The sequence below is a fragment of the Haliotis rufescens genome, unplaced genomic scaffold, assembly GCF_023055435.1.
Source record: "Haliotis rufescens isolate VD_foot unplaced genomic scaffold, xgHalRufe1.0.p SCAF_7, whole genome shotgun sequence".
In the NCBI taxonomy this organism is placed as follows: Eukaryota; Metazoa; Mollusca; class Gastropoda; order Lepetellida; family Haliotidae; genus Haliotis; species Haliotis rufescens.
Genome location: NW_025964361.1, coordinates 29,518,509 through 29,544,945, shown reverse-complemented (window position 1 = coordinate 29,544,945; position 26,437 = coordinate 29,518,509). Strand labels below are relative to the sequence as shown.

General features: G+C 43.0%; 1 protein-coding gene across 1 annotated transcript; it reads right to left on the bottom strand.

Moving 5' to 3' along the window:
• Window positions 1-403: 403 nt before the first annotated feature.
• LOC124148120 (sodium channel and clathrin linker 1-like) lies at window positions 404-26,272 on the bottom strand. The gene is made up of 23 exons (XM_048387972.1): window positions 26,095-26,272; window positions 24,106-24,167; window positions 22,881-22,921; window positions 21,766-21,838; window positions 21,479-21,534; window positions 20,461-20,611; window positions 17,751-17,822; window positions 16,929-16,979; window positions 16,474-16,544; window positions 14,567-14,657; window positions 13,609-13,700; window positions 12,762-12,848; window positions 12,363-12,453; window positions 11,259-11,357; window positions 10,765-10,836; window positions 10,117-10,191; window positions 6,805-6,953; window positions 6,214-6,406; window positions 5,674-5,810; window positions 5,295-5,433; window positions 4,261-4,356; window positions 3,507-3,607; window positions 404-3,127 (listed from the first exon to the last, which is right to left on the bottom strand). Exons 1-23 carry the CDS (start codon window positions 26,129-26,131, stop codon window positions 2,989-2,991), a joined length of 2,175 nt encoding a protein of 724 aa, XP_048243929.1. The 5' UTR covers window positions 26,132-26,272; the 3' UTR covers window positions 404-2,988.
• Window positions 26,273-26,437: the final 165 nt, after the last annotated feature.

The window sequence follows — 26,437 nt, the reverse complement described above, 5'->3', positions numbered from 1 at the left end:
GTTGTCAAGTTGCCCCAGGTTAAGTATATAAAAAACATGGTAAAAGAGCAACTTCCTTTTTTGGTTTCATCATACGACTTTCAATTTTCAATACTGATTTCTTGGTACAATTGCAATTATGAAAGAGCTTTAAAGGAAGGCAATAAATAAAAGAAAATCTGCTAAGACATTTGCCACTATTCTATTTCCCATCTTCAAAACAGATGTCAAGGCAGTGTTAAGTGTCAAAATAAGACGTCTCTCTGTTCAGAGTCTTCAGTTGTGATAACCTAGACTGATAAGGCGAAAAAAAATAATAGTCTTGGTTCTCAGGCACCATCAACATCATCATAAAGTTCGCTGCATGTTTCGTTTTCATTTCCATTATGAAAAAAAACAAAACCAAAAATCCTTAAATATTCCAAGTCCAACGGTAGTCAAATACTGTATTCCAGTATTTTACTCATCAAGGAAAACATTTATGTAGGGTGGCCCTTTCCCAGGTTGATTGCCTGAGAACCAATTCTTTTATTTTTTAAGCCAAAGCATACAAACAAGGTGTAGCTTGAATAATCGTACTGGAAACTGCTAAGACTGCACTATTAGTGGACCCTAGCACCTCTTTGTTAGATTCTGAAGGAACCACGTAGATCCTGGCCCGTGACACAAGACAAGGACAGAATTTAACCCTGAAAGTCTACTTGCCCGAATAATAAAATACAGGAACATCCCCAAAATGTTCGAAATTCTACTAAAGTACTGTCTGAAATGCTTGAAGACTGCTTTTCTGGCTTCATTTACTTAATATGAGTCATAGGACTATAAATAGAGCATATAATCAAAATAACGCAAATTGCCCTAATCTAGCCTGTCCTAACCGACACTGTGATAACCCCTAAAATGTACTTTTACAGGTAAAATGATATCAACTTAGAAAATATTCGTGTGTTGACATGCATGTATGAAATGGCCTATAACCTGACGTAATTACCTAACACCTGTCCCGAGGTGATGACCTCACACCATCCCGTGCATTCTCACAGGTGCAAATGTCACCGAGTTGGGGGTGGTCTCCAAATATTGCTGTTATTGTACTTAATTGACATGTGCGTTGATTGGGTAGAAATTAAGCATATGTACTGCACTAAACTTGCTTGGAAACATGATGGAATAATTAAGAGCGATGAAACGGGATGAGTATTGGAAGATGGCAGTTTTGGAATCCAGAAGTATTTGTTGTTCTACAGATGATTACTTGAGGTAGCATTTATCTCCGTTGATGACGTAAATGAATCTGTACTTTTGAATGCTGTGTTATGTCTTGCTATGAACCCGTTACACTTAGCCAAGATGGGCACAACAGGGTTAACTCACAATGTCTGACTGGCGTACATAAGACAACGTGACCATGTTGTGCTGCCAGCACATATGTCCTGTACTTTACAGAGTTCTTATTTAGATGAATTTTCTCCATGAGTTACTTTCGTTTCATATGGTCTGAAGTCGACAATGTCATATATTCCTGTATGATCGCCTTCAGACTACTCATGGTTTGGGCGACAGTATCTGATTCTGGCGTTATCTATGACAATGACACTGATATTGTTTAAAATGGATAATAGCTTAAGTTCCAACCAGTTTATCAACACATCACCTCCTATAATTTCCTTATGATAATCACCAGTTTTCTTTTTCGCCTCGAAAACTAGGACACATCCATCAATAAGCCCCAATGCGTGGGTTGCAGCGTGCAAAACAATGACACGATTACCTTTACCTGATGGTACCATGGATGTTTTTTGTCCATCTGCCGACAGCCACATGTAGTCAGTGGAATGATTCATCAAGGTGAATTATCTGGACGCCCTGGCTGTGATAGTTATGAATGTTGCGGAGATAATGTGATCTCATAGATAGGATGGAATATTTTCCCCTGAAAAGTGCTCGGTCATCACCACGCGCAGTGTATCGAAATCCCATGTCTTGGAGGGCAATAGTTAGTGCAGTTAACATTAACTGTATTTTTTATTCCTCCTAAATTCTACTACAAGTCAGGGTTACCTTCTGCTCATAAAGCTTGTACACTATACGCCTAATCACCCTGTATCAAAGCTGTCTAATATCCTTTTTCGTCCCAGTTTTGTGTTTGAGACCACCCCTATACCTGTTTTGTTTTAATTATCATACCATAGACTTGATGGAATGATTTGAAAACCATATAGCTTGGGCAGTTCGGTTCACCCAATCTAAATTGATAAATGTTTTCCCTCTGTCTCTCTGAAATGTAAAGATGTTAACAAAACAAACACAGCGTCATATTGTCATTTTAGAAGATGCAAATCTAGAATTTTCTCAAAATGATTTTTGTGTGTGGATTAGATGTTTTATGAAGACTACATTATTATAACGGTGTCACATGCCCATATTTCTATAGTCTGTTTCAGACTGCTATCATTGGACTTTAAATATAAACTTCCTGTTTTCGTTTGAATTTGTCTCCCGTAAACTTGTCGATAGGGACTCCTTGTGACTGAAATACTTGAAGCCACAGGTAGGGCGATAGTTCACGTACTCGACATTTCAATAACAACAGTCTGTGAAAAATTATATCCTTTTTTAACAGGCAAAGAGCAGTTTTCTAGCATTTCCGGCAGTACTTTAGCCCTTAGGATACCTTTGGCAGAAGTGAAACTGGGCTAGTGGGCCAGTGCTAATTTCTGTCCCTGCACGACATACACCAACACAGAACATTGAGTTCCTCTACTGGGTTATAGACACAGTGCTTGCATAGCATCTATATATGTTGTCAATATCACCCCTATGTTGTCTTGGAGATCTATGCTGTCTTGTCACGTCACATCATCTCTCGGACAACATGTCATCAATATCACGCCTATGTTGCCTGGGAGATCTATGCTGTCTTGTCACGTCACATCATCTCTCGGACAACATGTCATCAATATCACCGCTATGTTGCCTGGGAGATCTATGCTGTCTTGTCACGTCACATCATCTCTCGGACAACATGTCATCAATATCACGCCTATGTTGTCTTGGAGATCCGTTTGTTTGACCGTTAGAAATGTCAGCCATTCGGAGACTTTCTGCTAATCTGCCACTGTGACTCAGGTTGGAAATATTTTGGCCCCTGGAAAACGAATAAAATTCAAATAAAATATAACAAATGATTGATGAATGTTGTTTTATGCCACAGTAAGCAATATTTTACCCGTGCTATGGCAGTGTTCAATAATCAAGTCTGCAACAAACAACCAATGGTTGACAGAATAAACAAAGATCAATGTTTTTGTGGTATAATGACATATGGTTAGCAAGGTCTTACATTGTAACCACTTGATTATCTGCCCTAGACTGGGAAACAACACTTCACTATCACTATCTTGGGTACTTTTCTGTGTTTGGATTTTGTCTAGGGTAGATTTCTGTAGTACCAACATGAGCCCTCAGTGCTACTAAACTACTTGATGTTGTGTCATTAGCTCTACGTGTTAGTTGTAATGCGCTACCTGGGAGATCTGTTTGTCTCTCTGTGACTGCGAGTGAGTTCTTGCAATAAGCTCTCTCTCTCACTCGTCATCTGTCTCTCCCGTACCACATGCCGAGATAACTGCAAAAACATACACAATTTCATGACATAAATATATCCATATCCAACACGTAAAGTGTTTCTATTTCTTTCACAAGGCTGCTCATGTGACCTGCTTGTGGTTGACATGGCGAAACATTAGGAGTGAAACGATATATTGAACTATCGCAATTGTTTGCTCTACAATAATACAATGTCGGTATGACTTTTGAAATGCCAGTAGTATTCAAAACAATCGATTGTATAAATAGTTGCAATTAGTTTTGAATAAAACACATATTATACAAATTTCACACAGTCCTCCAACCTCCCCATCCCCTCCACACACAGACTCACCTTCCTGGTGGACTCGGCTGTCCTCTGCTCTGACTCCCGAGCACAGCCCTCCATCCTCCCCACCCCCTCCACACACACAGACTCACCTTCCTGGTGGACTCGGCTGCCCTCTGCTCCGACTCCCGAACACGGTCCTCCATCCTCCCCACCCCCTCCACACACAGACTCACCTTCCTGGTGGACTCGGCTGCCCTCTGCTCTGACTCCCGCACACGGTCCTCCATCCTCCCCATCCCCTCCACACACAGACTCACCTTCCTGGTGGACTCGGCTGCCCTCTGCTCTGACTCCCGCACACGGTCCTCCATCCTCCCCATCCCCTCCACACACAGACTCACCTTCCTGGTCGACTCGGCTGCCCTCTGCTCCGACTCCCGAACACGGTCCTCCATCCTCCTCACGTTCTTTGTGTACTCGCTGATCACACGCTCCGCCTGCACAAACACACAACTACCACCTTTAGTAGCATGTTCAGTGTTGTCTTGTGAGCAGTCACTTTGAGTTTCCATTATTAGAAATTTCAATGTCTGCAATAGGTGTCAAACTTTTTCTCTGATAGATGTTTTCAGAATCCTTAGTGGATTTATTTTCTTCCTGTTGCAGTTGATGGGGTGAGGTGGGCGATTGGGTGGGTGTAAGGACAGGGGTTAGGTGGGTGATTGGGGTAGGGGTGGTGCGGATGATTGGGATAGGAGTGAGGACAGGGGTGGGGTGGATGATTGGGATAGGAGTGAGGACAGGGGTTGGGTGGATGATTGGGATAGGAGTGAGGACAGGGGTGGGGTGGATGATTGGGATAGGAGTGAGGACAGGGGTGGTGTGGATGATTGGGATAGGAGTGAGGACAGGGGTGAGGTGGTGGGTGATTGGGTGGGTGTAAGGACAGGGGTGAGGTGGGTGATTGGTTGGGTGTAAGGACAGGGGTGAGGTGGTTGAGGTGGCTGATTAGGGTAGGGGTGGGGTGGGTGATTGGGATAGGAGTGAGGACAGGGGTGAGGTGGTGGGTGATTGGGTGGGTGTAAGGACAGGGGTGAGGTGGGTGATTGGTTGGGTGTAAGGACAGGGGTGAGGTGGTTGAGGTGGCTGATTAGGGTAGGGGTGGGGTGGGTGATTGGGATAGGAGTGAGGACAGGGGTGGGGTGGGTGATTGGGTGGGTGTAGGGACAGGGGTAAGGTGGGTGATTGGGGTAGGGGTATTGGGTGTTAAGATATTTTCAAAATGTTAGCATTTGTTTCACCCAATTTTTGTACCGAGAAATACAACCATATTTACCAAGAAACTATTCATATCCTTTGAATTCACACTTAACATTTTCCACCTATCAGACTGCAGCAAACACTCATATTCGGTTCACAAAACAACCTGACTGACCTCAATGGTCTTCTCCTGACTCTCCTTCAATAGTGATGTTAACTCTTCATTTCTCCGCTTCAACATGCTGACCTCTGACCTCAGATCTGTCACCTTGACCTCAAATTTCTGTGTAATGGTATTGCATTCCTCTTTCCACCTGAAGTTAATATGTGAAGATCTTTTTTCAACTAATAAACATACAGTAAGGGATATGACTGATGTAGACATGCCTTTATTGTGGGCATGACATTATGACATGTCTCTCTACTCGGACACAGATTTGTATGAAAATGAAAACCTGATAAATTGTTTCTGTATTAATGAATAATGGGTGTGTAGTATTTATTTTAATGTCCCCTCTCCCTGACCGATGCCCCTGCCCAAAGTGAGCTGTTACCTTGCACTCATCCTCTGCTGGGCGTTGAGGAGTTTGCGGAGCTCCAGCATTGTCTGTCTGTTGGCATCCTCCGTTGACTGCAGTTTCACCTCGTAGTCCCGCATCTTCAGCTGCTGCCCCTGCTCCATCATCACCGACTGCAGAGGACAAAACAGCTACTACATTCATCGTCACATTGTTGGGCATTTCTTAAATCATGTCGTGTCAGCTTAATGTTGGAGTGAAGCAAAATGTGTTGAAGGTGGGAGATGTTTACCACTTTTGTGAAACCCACAAGCACATGCAAGGTGCTGGTAAGGATCATAAACAAGGCTGTCTATGGATTCAAACCCATGATCAGTGGATCCTGCATGGCTAGGGGACATAACTCTTTACAGCAAATCATGGCACTAGCAACTAGGTAACCTGTGCTGTCTATAATTTGTAACAAGTAGGTCAGAATCTAATAGGCTGACATAAAAGACAAGATACTTTTAACATACAAAAACTAAACAACGACCATCATAAAACAAAAACACTTATCATGTCCTGACCGCTCACCTGCTTGTTGTACTTCCTTTGCGCAGCCTCCTTGTCTTGCTGGGCAGACTGAAGCTGCCGCTTCAGCTTGTCGATCTCATCGAGGTAGCGGACACGGTCGTCGTTCAGGTTCTCAAACTCCAGCTCCATCATCATGAGGCGCTCCCGCGTCCCGCTCAGCTGGGACTCAAGCTGGCCCTTCAGCTGCTCAGAGCTGTAGGGGAGAGATGTCAGAGAGAAGGTAACACCACTTTGAACCATGCTGCAGCTTCATATAGGAGGAAAGCATAATGTGATAAGGGTCATGATTATGGTGCTGACCAACTTATCATCAGGGTGAAGCCATGACCAACGGAACCAGGCAGATTAACAAGTGACACTGTGCAAAAAGACCATGTCAAAGGGAGGAAGGAAGTGATACCAAAAGTATAATACAGTGCATCTTTGTAGGTGAAAGCATCTTCATAAAGTTTGGGATTTGAAAAAACCCCTGTCAAGACACAAATGTCTATTCAATGCAAATGAGAGTATGGTAGTAATTGAGAAATATAGGTGCAGATTTACTATTTGATGAAATATGGTAGGTCACTTTGACCTTATGACAAATCTCACTTCATTGCTTCCCGCTTCAGTGTAGACTCCAGCGTGTCCACCTTAAGTTCCGCCTCATCGCGACGTCTCTCCGCATCAATAGCTCGCCGGTTCAGATCCTCGTATGCATTGTGTTGTTTGGAGCCCTGCACGATGCCATCCTTGTAGATCTGTAACACGTGATGGGGACACATTATATTCCTGGAATAAGATGCCTCCTCAAAGACTATCACATCATGCCAGGTAGGATCAGGGCAGGGGTCACTTTAGGGTCCAGGGCCACATAGGTGTTGGGATAGGGCCCAGGTAGGTGTCGGGATAGGGCCCAGGTATGAGGGGCGTTCAATAAGTTTTGCAACTTCAATATAAGACCAAGTCGCAGAATATTTTTTGTTCTTTTATTTTTCAATATAATCTCCATTCACCTCAATACACTTATTCCATTTGTCCTTCAAGCTTTTAATACCACTTTTATAGAAATCTGCAATCGGCCCTCCAACCACGCCTCTGTGGCAGCCTTTATGTCCTCGTCATCCTGAAAGCGTCTTCCACATAGGGCAGATTTCATTTGCATTCAACAGGAAATAGTCACTGGGGGCTAAGTCTGGGCTGTAGGGAGGGTTATTTAACTGTTCGAATCCACATTCACATATGGCGGCCTGTGCAAATCTTGACTTGTGAACCGGAGCATGTAAGGAACTTTATTACTGCGCATTGTTCATGTTTGAGAGAATCCATGATTGTGACCACCCTTAGGTGAATGAAGCCATCACATCTAACTTATTGTTGTGTCTGGAACTTGTCAACCTGATGTTATGACTAGTGTCACACCTGCCACAAGTTGACATTGTTTGTGTAAACACAAATGCCCAAGTTACAAAACTTATTGAACGCCCCTCATAGGTGTCAGGATAGGGGCAAGGTAGGTGTCGGGATAGGGGCCAGGTAGGTGTTGTGATAGGGGCCAGGTAGGTGTTGGGATAGGACCCAGGTAGGTGTTGGGATAGGGGCGAGGTAGGTGTTGGGATAGGGGCGAGGTAGGTGTTGTGATAGGGGCCAGGTAGGTGTTGGGATAGGGCCCAGGTAGGTGTTGGGATAGGGGCAAGGTAGGTGTTGGGATAGGACCCAGGTAGGTGTTGGGATAGGGGCGAGGTAGGTGTTGGGATAGGGGCGAGGTAGGTGTTGTGATAGGGGCCAGGTAGGTGTTGGGATAGGGCCCAGGTAGGTGTTGGGATAGGGGCAAGGTAGGTGTTGGGATAGGGGTCAGGTAGGTGTTGGGATAGGGGCAAGGTAGGTGTTGGGATAGGACCCAGGTAGGTGTTGGGATAGGGGCGAGGTAGGTGTTGTGATAGGGGCCAGGTAGGTGTTGGGATAGGGGCAAGGTAGGTGTTGGGATAGGACCCAGGTAGGTGTTGGGATAGGGGCGAGGTAGGTGTTGTGATAGGACCCAGGTAGGTGTTGGGATAGGGGCGAGGTAGGTGTTGGGATAGGGGCGAGGTAGGTGTTGTGATAGGGGCCAGGTAGGTGTTGGGATAGGGCCCAGGTAGGTGTTGGGATAGGGGCAAGGTAGGTGTTGGGATAGGGGACAGGTAGGTGTTGTGATAGGGGCCAGGTAGGTGTTGGGATAGGACCCAGGTAGGTGTTGGGATAGGGGCGAGGTAGGTGTTGTGATAGGGGCCAGGTAGGTGTTGGGATAGGGGCAAGGTAGGTGTTGGGATAGGGGCAAGGTAGGTGTTGGGATAGGGGCAAGGTAGGTGTTGGGATAGGGGCAAGGTAGGTGTTGGGATAGGGGCCAGGTAGGTGTTGGGATAGGGGCCAGGTAGGTGTTGGGATGGGGGTCAGGTAGGTGTTGGGATAGGGGCCAGGATAGGGACCAGGTAGGTGTTGGGATAGGGCCCAGGTAGGTGTTGGGATAGGGGCAAGGTAGGTGTTGGGATAGGGGACAGGTAGGTGTTGGGATAGGGGCAAGGTAGGTGTTGTGATAGGACCCAGGTAGGTGTTGGGATAGGGGCCAGGTAGGTGTTGGGATAGGACCCAGGTAGGTGTTGGGATAGGGGCCAGGTAGGTGTTGTGATAGGGGCCAGGTAGGTGTTGGGATAGGGGCGAGGTAGGTGTTGTGATAGGGGCCAGGTAGGTGTTGGGATAGGGGCAAGGTAGGTGTTGGGATAGGGGCAAGGTAGGTGTTGGGATAGGGGCCAGGTAGGTGTTGGGATAGGGGCAAGGTAGGTGTTGGGATAGGGGCAAGGTAGGTGTTGGGATAGGGGCCAGGTAGGTGTTGGGATAGGGGACAGGTAGGTGTTGGGATGGGGGTCAGGATAGGGACCAGGTAGGTGTTGGGATGGAGCCAAGTAGGTGTTGGGATGGGGGTCAGGTAGGTGTCGGGATAGGGACCAGGTAGGTGTTGGGATAGGGACCAGGTAGGTGTTGGGATAGGGCCCAGGTAGGTGTTGTGATAGGGGCCAGGAAGGTGTTGGGATGGGGGTCAGGTAGGTGTCGGGATAGGGGTCAGGTAGGTGTTGGGATTGGGGCCAGGATAGGGGCCAGGTAGGTGTTGGGATGGAGCCAGGTAGGTTTTGGGATGGGGGCCAGGTAGGTGTCAGGATAGGGGTCAGGTAGGTGTCGGGATAGGGGTCAGGTAGGTGTTGGGATAGGGGTCAGGTAGGTGTTGGGATGGAGCCAGGAAGGTGTTGGGCCAGGGGCCAGGTAGGTGTTGGGCCAGGGGCCAGGTAGGTGTCAGGATAGGGGCAAGGTAGGTGTCGGGATAGGGACCAGGTAGGTGTTTGGATGGGGGTCAGGTAGGTGTTGGGATAGGGGTCAGGTAGGTGTTGGGATAGGGGTTAGGTAGGTGTCGGGATAGAGGTCAGTTAGGTGTCGGGATAGGGGCCAAGTAGGTGTTTGGTAGGTGTTTGGATAGGGGCCAGGTAGGTGTCGAGATAGGGGCCAGGTAGGTGTTGGGATGGGGGTCAGGTAGGTGTTGGGATAGGGGCCAGGTAGGTGTAGGGATAGGGGCCAGGTAGAGTTGTTTCCTTTACTCTGGCAGGATGTGTTAATTGTCGTCCGAATTCAATCTGCCCATATTAGAACCCTTGATCTGCTTGTGGATTTCACACAAGTTTGTTTGTAGGGGGTTTAACGCTGCAGTTAGCAATATTCCAGCAATATGACGGCAGACTGTAAATAATCCGGACCAGACATTTTACACATGTGGTCGAGTGAGTTAGGTTCTTGTTGGCCACTCAGCTTTGGATGCTCATTCAAGGCTTGTCTTGAATCAGGCTGCTAAAAGAATTAGATATAGATATTGTTGGAATTGTTTTGAGATATATCACTGACCTTTTCCAACTCGGACTCCACGGATCTCTTCTCCCTCACCAGTCTCTCAATCTGGGCCTCCCTCTCCGCCCCTTCCTGGAATGTCATCATGTTGTTTACTCATTTCTAAACTACGAACATTAGCATCAAACTTCAGACTATCCACATTTACTGCTAATCAGCATATATAAAAATAATGAACTACAAGTGATAAATTCTTAGAATGTTCACGCAAAGATTTAATAGTTTGCGGAATTCTTGTTCTTATGAAATATTATGCCAATCCTACCACTAACTATACAAATACCAAAATTCGTTACATTTTGTACAAAAACATTGCCATGAATAGATCTTTCCAAAAAGAAGAAAGCAACAGCAAAAGTGAATTGTTTGATAGGCATTACTTAGAAGTTGATGGATGACAAAGCAGACACAATTTTTGGATGATAACTTCTTTAATTATTGTAAAGGCGACATTTTGGTATAGGTCCTTATATCGTTGTGTGGCAAGACTGACTTGCTTGACAACAGTATAAGGATCTTTACTGACACGTTGCATTAACAGTAATTAAAGAAGTTGTTATCCATACATTGTGTCAACTTTGCAACAGCAAAAGTGGTAACATAAACTGGAGACAAGACACGGTGGTGACAGTAACTCAGGCTCACCATCTCCAGGGAATGGACTTCATCGGTGAGTTTCACGATTCTCTCATTGCACTGTTTCCTCACTGCGTCAACCTACAGGGACAAAGTATAGGCATCAGTTAGACATGGCCCTATTCAGAGTGCTAACATCACAAAATACCCATTTTAACATAGATTTACCAAATTTGTATTGATAAGATAATCATCCAACACCTAATCTGACATGGACTAAAATAGCATTGATTCAGGGAACTGGGCCCACGTCCAGGTCTACCTATTGATGTTGGCAGCCACGTAAGGAGTTGCATCCTTAGCCATACCAGGATCTGCTTCTTTGAATCCAAGATTAACATCTACGACCTGCATTCCTTTATGCAGTTCCCCTTGTTAACATGCCATGTTACATGCATGCATTCTGGCCATTACTGAAACACTGTTGAACTGCATTAAACCCCACTCCCTCACACACTCTACCACCTGGTCAAGGCCAGGCCAAGGAATACAACGCTTCCTACCTCTTGGCGTGTCCTAACTCCTGCCTCATTGATGAGTTTACTGACAACATCCTGCATCTGTTCAATCTCGTCGTCTTTCTGGCGACTCTGCACCTCCGCCTGAAACACAATTTGTGGAAGATCTTACTCACATCTTGCAGGACCCCTAGAGTGTGATCTAGGCACTTTCCACAAATCTCTGGTAGCACTACGCCTGTCCTGTCTCCTTACTCCCATATGATAGTTTTAGTGCAAGATTGCACCTCTTATGCTATATCATAAACACCATGGCACTAATGCAGGATAGTTTTAGTGCAAGATTGCACCTTGTATGCTATATCATGAACATCAGGGCACTGACGCAGGATAGTTTTAGTGCAGGATTGCACCTTGTATGCTCTATCATGAACATCATGGCACTAACACAGGATAGTTTTAGTGCAAGATTGCACCTTGTATGCTATATCATGAACATCAGGGCACTGACACAGGATAGTTTTAGTGCAAGATTGCACCTTGTATGCTATATCATGAACATCAGGGCACTGACGCAGGATAGTTTTAGTGCAAGATTGCGCCTTGTATGCTATATCATGAACATCAGGGCACTGACACAGGATAGTTTTAGTGCAAGATTGCGCCTTGTATGCTATATCATGAACATCAGGGCACTGACGCAGGATAATTTTAGTGCAAGATTGCACCTTGTATGCTATATCATGAACATCAAGGCACTAACACAGGATAGTTTTAGTGCAAGATTGCACCTTGTATGCTATATCATGAACATCAGGGCACTGACGCAGGATAGTTTTAGTGCAAGATTGCACCTTGTATGCTATATCATGAACATCAAGGCACTGACGCAGGATAGTGTTTTTGTCTTTTCCCCACATTTTATTATGAGTGCAAATATTCTGCAATTTTTATGACAAACAATAAAGTGAAAAGGTGATAACAAACAATGAAACAAACTAATGCTCCTCAAAGAATTCCAAAATGTTATAAAGTTTGTTTTTAGAATTTTAAATGGATTTAGAAAGCACCAGAGGTGTGAAATAACAGGCCTCAAATTGTTTCCATTCTTTTTCCAGAGTAAACTCCAAGTGTTGACCATAGACTGACCTGATCCTTCTCCAGCACGGCGTTCTCCACCATCTGTACCGCATCCCGCACTCTCATGATGGCATCCGTTTCCTTCTCCTCCAGCTCAAAACTGTAACCACACACACCACACTCAGCTGGGTGCCATACAGTTTGGGCTTTTTTTGGCAGGGGACCATTACAATTAGTGAGCATGACTCTCTGACTTCCTTCAGTCTGTGTTAAGGTATATGAGTCATTGTTATTGCTTTATAAAATGGGGCCCTGCCAAACAAATATGACAACAAGAAATAGACCTGATGTGACCATTCTGACCAAGGATCCAGGTGGTAAATGGTGATTTTGACCATATGTGTTTGAAGAACATTTGATGTAGCAACAGTAAAATCTATCCTGAAAACAACATGAGCTGAAACTCACTTCCTCCTCTGAAGCTCCGAGACCCTAGTCTCCATGGCGAACTTTTCTCGCTTCAGCTCTCCACTTTCTCTACTGGCCAGTGACAGTCTGAAATTGATATCCATCCATCAAATAGTGTGTGACATTTGTTTCCTGGCCCCTGCATTATGTAAATAACTTACATCCATACATATATATACACAAGGCAACTTTCAAATCTCCCTTGGTTGAAGAGTTCTGTGATTACGGTAGTATGTTAACATGTGTGTGTGTCCCATGATGACGGTCTCAGGCTTAGACTTAGTGTTGATGTTGCTAAGGTCATTTCATGATCCAGTCTAAGATTGAATCGTAGTTAAGCAAAATCTTCAAAGCATTAGATAAAACGTGCTGATGACCCTCTTCAGACCCCATGACTGTGAATTGTTTGAGCTCTGAGCAACCCTCCCAGTCTTGTGTATTTATCAAATGTGAGGTGAGGTGAGGTGAAATTGGGTTTAACGTCGCGTCCAAGATTATTGCACTTATATAGCGACGTGCATGCACGTGTATGTGTGTGTGTGGCTGCTTGTACTAGTCCGGACTGATGCCGATTTATAGTGCTAGCTCACTGAGATACCATGCCGCAGTTTAACATGAATACCCCACTCAGACACAGTATACTGACTCCGAGCCGACCAGTCCTTGTTTTAGCCCCTTAATGCCGAGCGCCAGACAGGGTAACAACAAGTACAATCTTTTAACGTCTTTTTGTATGACGCGGCCCGGGATCGAACCCTGGACCTTCCACTCTCCGGGCAGACGCTCTACCACAAGACCACGGAGGCGGTCCTTATCAAATGTGAAGCTTGGAGATGCATCTACTTACTGGTGTTTGAGATCATCCATGATTTTTTTCAGTTCAATCATCTTTGTGTCTGTGATGCCTTCCTTGAATATTACATCTGCTTTCTCTTGATCCTGACAACACAAACAATTCACTCGCGTGATCAGGGCCCCCATGCACAAAGCCATCTTAGCGCTAAGATGATCGTAACTCCCATTCTTTAACATAGGCTTACAATAGTTGTAGTGCTAAGATCGCTTTGTGCAAGTGGGCCCAGGTCAAGGGTGGTCAACAAACTAACAACAGTGTTAATTCTGGACAGGTATACAGGTCTGTTGAATATTTGTGTAACGATACGGTAATACATTTTGGGCCTCGTATCAGGATACAATACATCGATTTACAACCCGTGTATCACGATACATATGCTACATTACATTGCAAGTTATATTGGTGTAAGAACGTGAGTAATAAGCAGCTAATGCAGATTCTCTTGTATTTCCCAGCAATAAACATTCACAGTGACCTATAGCCTATATGTCCCTGACCCACTAGCTACTTTTGAAATAGAAGTACTGTATCGAGATCTCGTAAGCGAAGCAAGCATATCATTACATCTCAGCATATCGTTGAAATGTGTACCATACAAAGAATCTGGTGGGTCAGAAAAAATAACAAAAAAGCAAGCAAACTGATCAACATTGTTTGCTTTTCATATACAGTAAACTACGTTAATAACGAACACACTTATAACCATGATAACGAACTGACGGATATAACAAACTTATTTTTTAGTCCCGGCCAGTTGATGTATATATGCTGTATATATGCTTACAACGAACTACGGTTATTACGAACTAAATTTAGTGGTCCCTTTGCGTTTGTTATAACCGTAGTTTACTGTAACTACAACATGTTGCTTTCACGTCTGGAAAGTCTCAAGGAAAGTCTGTTATATTCAGTATGTGTGTGTGCATGTCCCTGGTGTACATGATCTCACCTTCCAAGAGAGCTGCGACTGCAGGTCAGATATTGTCCTCTTCTGGTCCTTCATCACCTGTTCTGAGGTCACTAACTCCATCCTGGCTTGCCTGGAACAGTGTATTGTACGGTCTTCTAATGTGTTCTGAAGTGCCAACCATTCTTAGTGAACATATATTACAAGTCTATAATGTTAGCCACAAGTCCAGAGTCCAGGTTCTGAGAATTCTGTTTGAACTAGTAAGCCCAGCCAATGATAGTCTATCATCTTCCCGAGGCAAGCGTTTCCACTAGCCTATATCAAAGCTAGTTTCTATCCTTGCCACATCAAGGTCGTAGATCACGAATTGTGCCCATTGTAATGAAAACACAAGACCCAATCAGATCACTGCTCTTATCTCGTATAGCTTCACAAAGATGGTGACAACCTCGTCGATCAGATAACGAAAACAATCGCAATTTCATCCCTGACACAAAAATCGTTGGGGGTGTAAAAGATGAAGAAGACATATTCGTGTCAACAAAGACAGGCAGCGGTAAATCACCTTCATACGAAGGTGTACAGTCGTGGATGTTGATTTTGTGAAACGTTCTCTGATTGGACTATCGATATTTAGCACAGGAAAGTGGGTTTGATGTGGCAAGGATGGAAACAAGACTAATAAAAGGCTAGTGGATGCGCTTGCCTCAGGAAGATGATAGCCTATATGATAACACCAAAATGGGCCTCTCATACTAGTCATGATCCCTGGGACAGGAAACAAGGGTCACTTGTTCTGAGCGGCCAGGCAGGAAAACAACAAGTACCATCTGAGTGGTTGATATCATAAGCAATGATTCATGCCATTTTTTGCGTTTGAGTGAGTGAATGTTGTTTAATGCAACAGTCAGCAATATTCCAGGTAGTGCACAGGATCCTGGAGATAATCAACCAAGATCAAAAGCCTGACCCACCCCAGCATAGTGCGAGGACACAACCAGCCCTGCCACGGAGTCTGACCAATGAATCCTCCATAGTCAGCTCTTTGTATGGGAGGGGCGGTCGGGTAGCCTAGTGGTTAGAGCGTTCGCTTGTCACGCGGAAGACCCGGGTTCGATTCCCGACATGGGTACAATGTGTGAAGCCCATTTCTGGTGTCCCCCACCGTGATATTGCTGGAATATTGCTAAAAGCGGCGTAGTCCATACTCACTCACTCACTCACTTTGTATGGGATCCTGGGAACCTGGCTCTAATTCAACAAAGCGAATATTAGGGCTATTGTAACTTCCATACCTTGACATAGAGTTATAAGATTGCTTTGTTGAATGGAGTCCTGTCCCACTCTTGGCCTTTAGGTTTGTTTGTTTGTTGTTTAACGCCGCACCCAGCAATATTCCAGCTATATGACGGCGGTCTGTAAATAATCGAGTCTGGACCAGACAATCCAGTGATTTACATCATGAACATCGATCCACACAATTGGAATCGATGACATGCATCAACCAAGTCAGCGAGCCTGACCACCCGATCCCATTAGTCGCCTTTTACGACAAGCATAGTCGCCTTTTACGGCAAGCATGGGTTGCTGAAGACCTATTCTACCCCGGATCTTCACGAGTCTTTGGCCTTTAGGACTGTGATGGATACAAAAGTGATAGTATCTGTGCCTCAAAACCCAAGACCCAATTCCTAGATTTCAATGGTAATATGACACACAGTTGACACTTTGACTTTTTTCTCAACACTTATCTATGTGTTAAGATACTGTACTGTTTCACTTCCATGTCTGCAACACATATTGTGAGTTACCTCCCTTGGTCATGTACTTGCGTTGTCTTACCCCGACCCATGCTGGAGCAGGCTCCAGAGCCCTGGAGTCCCTACAGGGGGTTCAACCTGTCACTCCCAGCATCAGGCAGTGGACTATTGTTAATTCCCTCTCACCTGAGCTCTTTCTGCAGGGTCTCCACCTGGGCTGTGACAGAGGCCATACTCTCCATGTACTGCTCCTTCACCTGGGAAACACAGTACACGGTCTTGTAGCAATATACAGCTCACAACACTCTACTGGCGTTATCCTCATAGTTCAAAGTCAAATATGAAATAATATCCTTAAATCTCAACAACAACAACAGGTTATGAGGCAATAATTTTCAAAACTAACAGTTTAATATTAAAAAAACCAAATGCTACACAGGTCACAGAATTTACGCATTTGTTTTTCGTGAAGTAAAATAATATGCTGACATGTGAGAGTAATGTTTTTGCAAGAGCAGTGTCTTTGAAGCTCACCGAGAATGCAGTACATGGAGTTTCTATAGCCATTAGAATCTCAGTCTAATGAAAGCTCCAAGAAAACATTAAAATTGAAAACGGAGGAGGTGATTGCATCCCTGTACCTGATGTGCCTGCTGCTCCACCACCCTCCATTGATGAGACTCCTTCTCAGCCTGGAACACAGTATTTTACAACTTGCTGTCAAAAGTAGAAGTCATGTTCCCTATTAATGTACCACGTTGTGGTGTACTTGTAATGTTTAACTGACGACATGACTTGGTTCAAGCAGGAGAAAAACCAACAAGCCCTCTCATATACATCGCGAAAACGGCAATATTTGTCACAGAACATGTGCTATAGCCTTGCAGCCATAACACTGCTTCAACATCTGGCAACGGTTGCATTCACACAAACTTCATGTACAGAGCAAGGCTCATTTGACTTCCATGAGATATATACAGCCTCTTTCATTATTTAACGAAACATAGCAACATGTGCATACAAAACCTAGTGAGTTGTTCCCCAGAGATGTAGCAGGGCTACACAGATAAACATAGTGGCTGAGCAACCGCATCCAAACGTGGGAGGGATATGACGATCGGTATTGGGAGAAAAGGTACAGGTAATCGACGTGAGGATTGTGAGAACATGCGGGAAATACCAAACTTAACCAACCTGTTCATAAAATGAACTTGTTCGACATAGCTTGTACATTTTATTAACATCCTTAAAGAGGTTGTTCATAATGTTGATATTTCATGAAAAAAATAATCGACTTTAGCCGTTAATTATCGTACGATAAACATTGTAGGGAGAATGAGTGCAGTCCCGAGTGGTTCATTCTCCATGCAGTGTTTTACTGTATGATAAAGAACTCCCACTCGTCATTTATTTCTTACATTATACAAAGTGTTTATTCAATAACTGAAGTGACCCTGACTGACCTCTAGCTCTTTCTCCAGACGGTCAATCTCCTGAGAAGCCGCTCTCCATTTCTGCTCAGCTGATTCCTTCTCCTGTAGACAAGAGAATCTCAGTTGCAACAACATAATTATCTTAGAGTCAATCTTTTATACTTATTCTGACTCATACTATTGCTTATCTAAACTCATTTCCGAAACATAGTGGAAACTTCCTGAACTGTGTTCCGGGAGAACAGACAAAACAGCTCATCTGAATGCACTCCTGGTCTGCGCATGAGTACCGAAACACATGACCAAGACAGTATACTAGTATACGGTGTATGGTAAAGGTCGTTCTGACGTGATCCATAATGGGATGTCCTCAGATCTTTGTTTAGCGGCAGCGAGAACTTAGATCTGATTTTAATGAGATTGAAGGGCCACAGAGCTTGTCGTTTGAGATTTATGGAGAATGCCACAGTTGAGTTGCCTGTTCTTATCATCAACAACTTGTTCTTCAGCTGTTGAGCCCAATGAGTGACAGCTCTGATGACTGTATCGAACTCTAGATCGTTGATGTGGAGGAGTTTTCCTTCCGCTGAATAAACCCTGGAAGTTACTCTTCACTGAAGGAAGCACCCACCCTTGCAGGCAGGTGTCACTGAACAGATGCTGAAGGCCATTTCGTTCAAAAAGGTTCCTCCGCAGACATTGATTGTCCAAGAATGCAGGTTTTTCTTCAATCTTTGTGGATGTAGAAGTTTCAGGTCTGGTTGATCTAGGAATGGTCTTAAGAATCTCTGAATGGGACGTAGCTGCAGTCTGCCTCTTACCATCAGTGCTTGAGAGGATGTGAGTAGACCTTGCAACTGGTTGACTGAAGTCTGTCCATGAACAGCTGTTGGAAGATAGCTTTGAATCGTTATCCACCGATCTTCTGGCCCTTGAATAAGATTCTGCTTTGTGAGAAAATCTGATTCCTACAAACTTGAGGTCCCGATTTCTGATAATTGATCAACCAAGTTGGGTTAACAATTTCAGGGTGAAATTCAATTGATGTCTGACTAGTTCTACTGCTTGATATGCTTAATTCCATCATCAGGTACATCAGAAGGTACATCAGATCCCCTTGTTGTGCAGGAAAGCTACAACTGGTTTAGTTATATGTGAAAACAACCACAAGGCCATAGAAATTCCAAAGGGCAGGACTGCCCATTGGACGTGTTGCCCTTAAAACAGGAATCGCAGGTATTTTGCGGAGGATGGATGGGCATGTGCAGGTAGGTGTCTGGTAGATTGACGCTTATGAGATGATCCTGCTGCTTCATCAACTGCTTTAGCAGAGGAAGATGTAGCATTCCGAAATTGTCTGGTTTTTGAAGATACTTCTTGTTGAATTCCTTCATTTTGTAGATTAAACGAAACTTTTCATTTGAGTTCCAAGATCAGTGAATAAAAGCCTGGAGTTAGGGGTCCATCTCAACTGCTGCCTTGATGAGAAGAGTGTTGATAGCTTGTGTTAGCTTGGCTTGCAGTACTTCCTAAATATCTGATGAGCGGCAGGTTGAGTGAGAGAGGTGGTTACTCGCTTACAGTTAACTTGTAGCCCTTCTTGAGTATGTTGGTGTTGTCCCAATTCCTCCAATATCTTGCCAGCCTTCCACCTACTGCTGCGGGCTGTACATGAGCTGCTGGAGGTGGAAGTTCTCAGTTGTTCATCAGCTTAGCTTCATCGGTAGGCATGGCATTCTCTGGACCCTCGCCCATGGCTGGACTGGTCACATGACCTGTCTTGTGGCCTATGAAAGGTAGAAGACTTGTCGCTTGTCCTTAGCTTTCTGGATACCAGAAAATTTGCTCTTTGAACTGCCTCCTCTGCATTGACTATTTATACACAGAGTTCATCATCTGGACAGATTAATTTTGATAGGATGGCTAGGATTACAAAGCTCAGGAAAGTTTCCCCCATCCGCACAGTTGGCGCGATATTGTGAGATTAATGAGTAATACCAGCTTGGTCACATGTTTCCAGTGTGCATGCACAGACCAGGGGTGCATTCGGGTAAGCTGTTTTGTCTGTTCTCCCAGAACACAGTTCAGGAAGTTTCCACACCTTTCGGAAATGATTTGAGATAAGCAAAAGTAGGAGTCAGGGTAAGGTAAAATCTCAATCTCATTAAAATAAGACCTTAGTTCTCGCTATCGCTAAACAAAGATCTGAGGACATCCCATTAGGGGTCACGTCAGAACGACCTTTCATCCGACCAATCAGAACGTGGCTTACCAGATTATGAGAGTGACAGTCGGAATGTGATTTATAATCATGCAACCTCGAAAATCCCGAACAATAGTTACGGGTTTAACGACTGAATCTATACAATCTAGACCATATATTAGCCATTCCAGAATGTTCTTTTGTTCAGGTTTCAAATTTGTGAACGAGAATTTGTCAAAATATGTTTTGAAGCGTAGTCGCCAATTTGAAATTAGTGCCGTAAAGCACGAGAAAGCTGCCTTCTGATTGGTCATTCCATTGGTCGGTCAAAGTTTGCGCAAGGTCGGTCTGACGTGACCCTTAATGGGATGTCCTCAGATCTTTGTTTAGCGGCAGCGAGAACTAAGATCTGATTTTAATGAGATTGGGTAAAATCTGTAACATTTATGTTTCTGCTTTATTGTCCTCTGTCGACAGGTATTGGTAAATGACTAACTTTTTCCCATCGCTATGCAGTCATCTTCCACCCTCCCCTACCTCTGCAGCCATCTTCAGCTGTTCCTGGAAGTTGTACAGCATCTGGTCGTCATCTTGTGCAGGTGCTCCTTCATCCATCCCGGAGAGTCCCACCATCCCCATCCCCGCTGAGAGCTGAGCTTCCACATTCTCACGGAGTTCACCACCCAGTCTGAAACCGTCCATTAAACGTATCAGACCACAACAAACAAACATACCAAGGAGTGAATGGTGGCTAGTAATAAGGATTTAACATGTTTACGGACACTCCCTTTTCCTTGTTACAGGTTTTCACAGACAGCATGTTGACATATAGGAGGCAAAAGAAAAGAAAACAAATGTTGTCAGCAGTATTTAATTCCTAAAGGGATACTCTAGAAATATAAATGTTAAAACAAAAATGTGTAAAAGCAGAGAATTTGGTCACTTTGGGGTGGAGGGGGGGAGGGCACACCTGTACAATTAAAAGGGCAAAAATATCTCTAAATCATGACTTGAACATGTTAAGCAGTGAAAGAATAGTGCATGATGCAAAACACTGCCACTAACTGGTACCATACAAGATTACTGTCTGGCTGATTGTATCAATCAGATGACAATTTTTATCCTTTGCACCAACAACCTTTTTCGTCTCACTAAACAGTAACATGCATATGACACACCAGAATTAGTCACAATGGTATTTGTCCATAGGGTGCTCATCAACTACTAGCGTGTATTCATGATACACAAAAACCTTAAATCAAAACACTGTGACACAACTTGAAGGCTTTGGAATTTGTGGAGAAAACTTATTGTTTATCATAATGTCATTTATTGCTCTGAAAAAGAAAAAGTGACTTGACCATGTTGACACTGGGTTATTGCCCTGGGTTCATAGTTTGCAAGCGATCTTTGTGCCAAGATTATCGTACCTCCCATAACCGAACATAGACATACACCAGATACATAGATTTGTGCACGTGGCCCCAGGTGAGTTAAGCATTTTTTAAACAAAATCACTGGGTTGGCAGAAAAGAAATGTAAAACTCATTCTCACCTCTCATTTTCTGAAAGCAGTTCATCAATGGCTTGTCTTAGTTTACTCAGCTCAACCTGAAAGAGAAATAAAATACCTTCAGCATTGACTGTCTCCTACATGGATCACGGATAGGGACAAGGAAAAAGAAATGTCCTCTTTCTCAAATTATTGGACATTCACAAATATGATATGGAATAAATTTCCCAAAAAGGTCAAAATCACAAACTAACTTTAACAAGGAAAAATAAACACACAAATGTATCATGTAACTGTGTGTCAGTGTGAGATGAATGTATTTTTCATACCTTTTGATGACTTATTTCAGCTTCTTGTGCATGAATGATGCCATCATACTCGATCAGCAGCGGAGTCAAACCACTGAAACAAACCAGATGTCAACAGCGTTTCCCCTTCATAGTCAAGATCAGATAACTCACATAACAGTGAGTCGCGCTTAATGCTGCTTTGAACAGTACTTCAGTAATATCAGTGTGTCAGCTTGATGCAGGAGAAAACCTTGCTGTGATGATGGTCTTAGATATTTACCACTGTGGTAAAACCCACAAGCATGGTAATGGTGCTGACAAACCTACAAATATCATTAGGGTGAGTACAGACTTCGAACCCATGATCATAGCTTTCTAGCACACATGGCAGAGTCAACTTTGTGCAGAAAACTGCAGTGCCTTAGACAACAGGCCACCCCTGACCAACATAATAAAATTCAGATAAATGCAAACTTCTTATCATGTTAATTGTAACATATCAGTATAATTCTGCACTTCCAAGATCCAGGTAGCCAAACAAGCAAACTAAATAAGACTCAGATCCTGCAATGGCATGTCCCCAAACATAATCAATAATACAAACTGTTGTTTGGAAAAATCATGTTAAAACATACTCTAAGTATTAAAGGTTCCCAGAGCAAAGAGTTAAGGAAGAATCAACAAGACACCACAAGAACAAAGCAGCCAGCATCCCTTGATGACATCATGTGAACATGAGATGAGTGAGTGAGTTTGATTTTACGCCGCTTTTAGCAATATTCCAGCAATATCACGGCGGGGACACCAGAAATGGGCTTCACACATTGTACCCAATTGAATTGAACCCGGGCATTCGGCGTGAAGAACGAACACTTTAACCACTGGGCTACCTGACCGCCCCCACATGATCATGATGTCAAGACCGAATGACAACATATGTCTATGACATCCTCTTGGGGAGTGAGTGAGTGAATATGGCTTTACGCCGCTTTTAGCAATATTCGAACCCTGGTCTTCGACGTGGCGAGCGAATGCTTTAACCACTAGGCTACCCGACTGCCCCTATCCTCTTGGGGATGACTAGGGTTGTAGAGGCCTGTCATAGATCCAAGCCCTACATATACACTATACATTAACACTTTACTGTAGATTACCTTCTGTCTGTGGTACTTGGTACAAGAGACCTGCTTTGAGCCTGTTGATAGAAGGACAGATAGTCAGTTAGAGCATAAATATGGCTGACAACAAACAGTAGATCTACAGTTAGATTGTTTCTGAGACCCAAGTCCCATTCCACAAAGCCACCTTAGCTCTACAACTGATGTAAGTCAATGTTAATGTATGGGAGTTATGACAGCCTTAGGGCCAAGATCACTTTGTGGAACGGGCTCCAGAAGCTGTTTTTAAAAAAGAAGTGTTCTGATTAGCATAACAAGCATCGTCTGACCAAAACCTAGTCAACTGTTTCCTTCTTTCAAAGCCATTGTTGACACTGACCTTTGTTGATTTATTGCTTAACTCCGTCCAGTGTATGACATCTTTGTCATCCTGTGACATAATTATATATTTTGTGTGTCTATATGTATGATTTATGGGAGGAGTTAATAATTTTAGTAAACTTAGAAAATGACCTATTTACTTTTCTTAGATGAATGTCTGTGTAAAAACATTGGTTTGAGATTGCAGACAATCGGAAAAGCCTCCAACTTCTCCAATACATACTCATTAGACTGGTTAATGGATAGAGATAATAACATGCTATTTCCAGTGGACAATCAGCGTCACAGCAGTCATGGATTGTTTGTGACTTTAAGTAGATGATAAGTCAGACATGGTTGAGGTTGCACAGAGGGGAGTGGTGTCCAGTTGCAGTGATAGGATATAGAGTTCCAGGAACGGGCTGACACTATCAGGAACTTCACTTTAATATGGCAAGGCAGGGGAGATAACTCATTATCAGGGTATGCTGTAATTAAAATAATTACATGACTACAATCCTAAGGTCAATTACATATATATCAGATTCACCTCATAAAACAGAACAAATAAGTGACATCACTGCTTCAAATTTGTAAACAGAAATGTTTATCGCTTTCAAGCGAAAATTAAGACGATTTTGACGTAATCAGTCATACAGCCCTCAACTTCAGTACAGAATACCCCTTGTTAACCTTCTTGAGGGTTGCATGATTACAAAACACATTCTGACTGTCACTTTCCCGATCTGGTGATGCTCTGACTGATCAGGTGAAAGGTCGTCCTGACGTGACTTGTTATGATATGTCCTCAGATCTTTGTTTAGCAATAGTGAGCATGGTGAGCACTAAGATCGGATTTTAATGAGATTGCATGCATGTTCATGTCTAGGAGATACCTCACCTCTGGTGTGTGTGAAGGGTACTTCCTCTGATAGCTGGCCAACAGAGCATTTAGTCGCACAACTGTAAGGTAAAAGGAAAAATGACAATAAGCATAAACAAGGAGAGCTTAATACATATAAATGATCCACTCCATTGAATAGTGTTGGAGTCAATGATTGATTATTAAGTCAATTCCATCTGAACAGACAGATTGATTATCAACTTAATATCATGTCTAATTGTCAAAGAATTAATTATTTAAGAATTTGAAAATAAAGAGACATTGTTTTAATGTTAATTCAATAAACATCCAGATTAGGTTGTGTATCAACTTGCTTGCATATCAGTGAATGTTGATATTATAAGAATCTTTGATGCATATATCAAGTTTAAAGCAGGTCCCTCAACATCGGAAACTAAACAACTTTCTACATCATTGTACATAACCATATTAATACAAGGACAAGCTTACCTTAACATACTATTTTTATTACTATTACTTATGGGTTGTAACAGATCTCTCCATTGTGCAGATCAGTAGAAACTAATATCCTACTCCCAGTGCTTACATCACAGTTTTAACAACACTGTAAATGAACAGCAGCTGGGCCTCCATATACACCCCGGAATAACACAAGGAGGTAAAGCAATTTTCAACACAGATGCTGATGGTAGAAGAAGGAAAGTTGTCATCATGCATTCACAGCTCTGACAGAAATGGATAGCTGCTCCATTTGTGGGAACAGTACTTGGCTGGCTGATGACAGCTTCACAACTACTGATTGAGTGCAGTGCCATCCATGGACCACTACTAATGTAGTGTCATAGTGGGCACATGACTTATTTCATATATCCCTCTGTTCACCCAGCAGGAAATGGGTACCTGATATATGAGGTGAGTGTAAAAACCCTCTAGTGCCCATAGGCAGCTTGGGTTGAATACTAGGGCTGGGACGAATAGTCCAAATTTACTACCTGGGTACCCACCACCCTATTACCCGACCCTTCCCGGGTACCTGCTGTAGGTCTCAAAGAGATAGGTACAAAATGTCTCATTGAGAATTGTTTGAGATGTAGCCCTGGACAAAATGTACTTAGATACACGCATAAAATAATCTGATCATACATACACTGAAGTTGTATCATTCAAATAAAAAAGTCAGAAGGAATGGGTGCATAGTCAGAAAGAAATGTGAAAATTCGTGACTTAAAAATTGTAGTGTAACCATATAGTTCTAGATCATTTTTGTCTTTAAACAATATGTCACATGACTAAACACAGGTCCGGGTAATCCTGTTGGTACCTGGGTCCTTCTCAGTACCCACCCGACCCGAGTACCCGATTTACCCATCCCAGCCCTATTGAATACTCCCCAAGGAGTTTCGAGAAAGATAATTTGAATGCATACGAATCCACTGGTTGGGGAACAAATAAACCTCATTTGAGCAGATATCAGTACCTGGATAAGTGGGGTATACAAAATAATTATATAATAATATAATGATAAATAATAAAATAATAATTAAAAAAATAAAATAATGAATAATTGTGGAATCCCCTGGCTCATTATGGTCATCAGCACTGGACATGCAGGAATGGATGAAAATGCTTTATACCTTGTTCCTCATTTTCGTGATTGCAATTTGGGGATGAACTTTGAATATGGAGTTAGTGCTTTTGAAGTGACAACAAAATTAACCATAAAAGTGGTGAGTGCATGTACATGATTTGACAAAACGTAGCCCTAGTTAACCAAATAAGAAATTCTGCTCTTGATAATAATGACAGTTCTTTTTTGGTATTTCATCTACATTCTTAAAATAATTTGTTTTATAATTTGTAGCGATTTAGAATAGATACATATCTAACTGCCTTTGAGCCTGGAGTGAAACATTTTTCAGTCATCATTTCGATTGTGAAAAAAACGTAGACAAACAGAAATGCGTTTTAACTCGGCTATGTGCATGTTGAAACATGAGAGAAAATGCCGGTTTGACAAGAACTTGCCTTGATCATTCAAAAACACGAGGTCTTGAGTTGCCATTTTGGTTACATTTGAAAGTACTTGATGCGATTCATAAGTGAAAATGCATTAGAGAAATCAAAGATAATCGCATGAAACGTAGATGTGAAAAATTCACATGACATTTACACGACGGTTGTATTTCGCCGCCATATTTGTTTACATGTAAGACCGCACTTCGAATTTCAAGGTAAACGAATAAAAAATTATCAGTAAATGCAAAATGTTCTCAGATTATTTACATTCCTTTGATTATATCGACTGATGACATTATGATATATTTCTTCGTTCGATCATTGTAATGACCTAAGTTTTTATCCAATTATA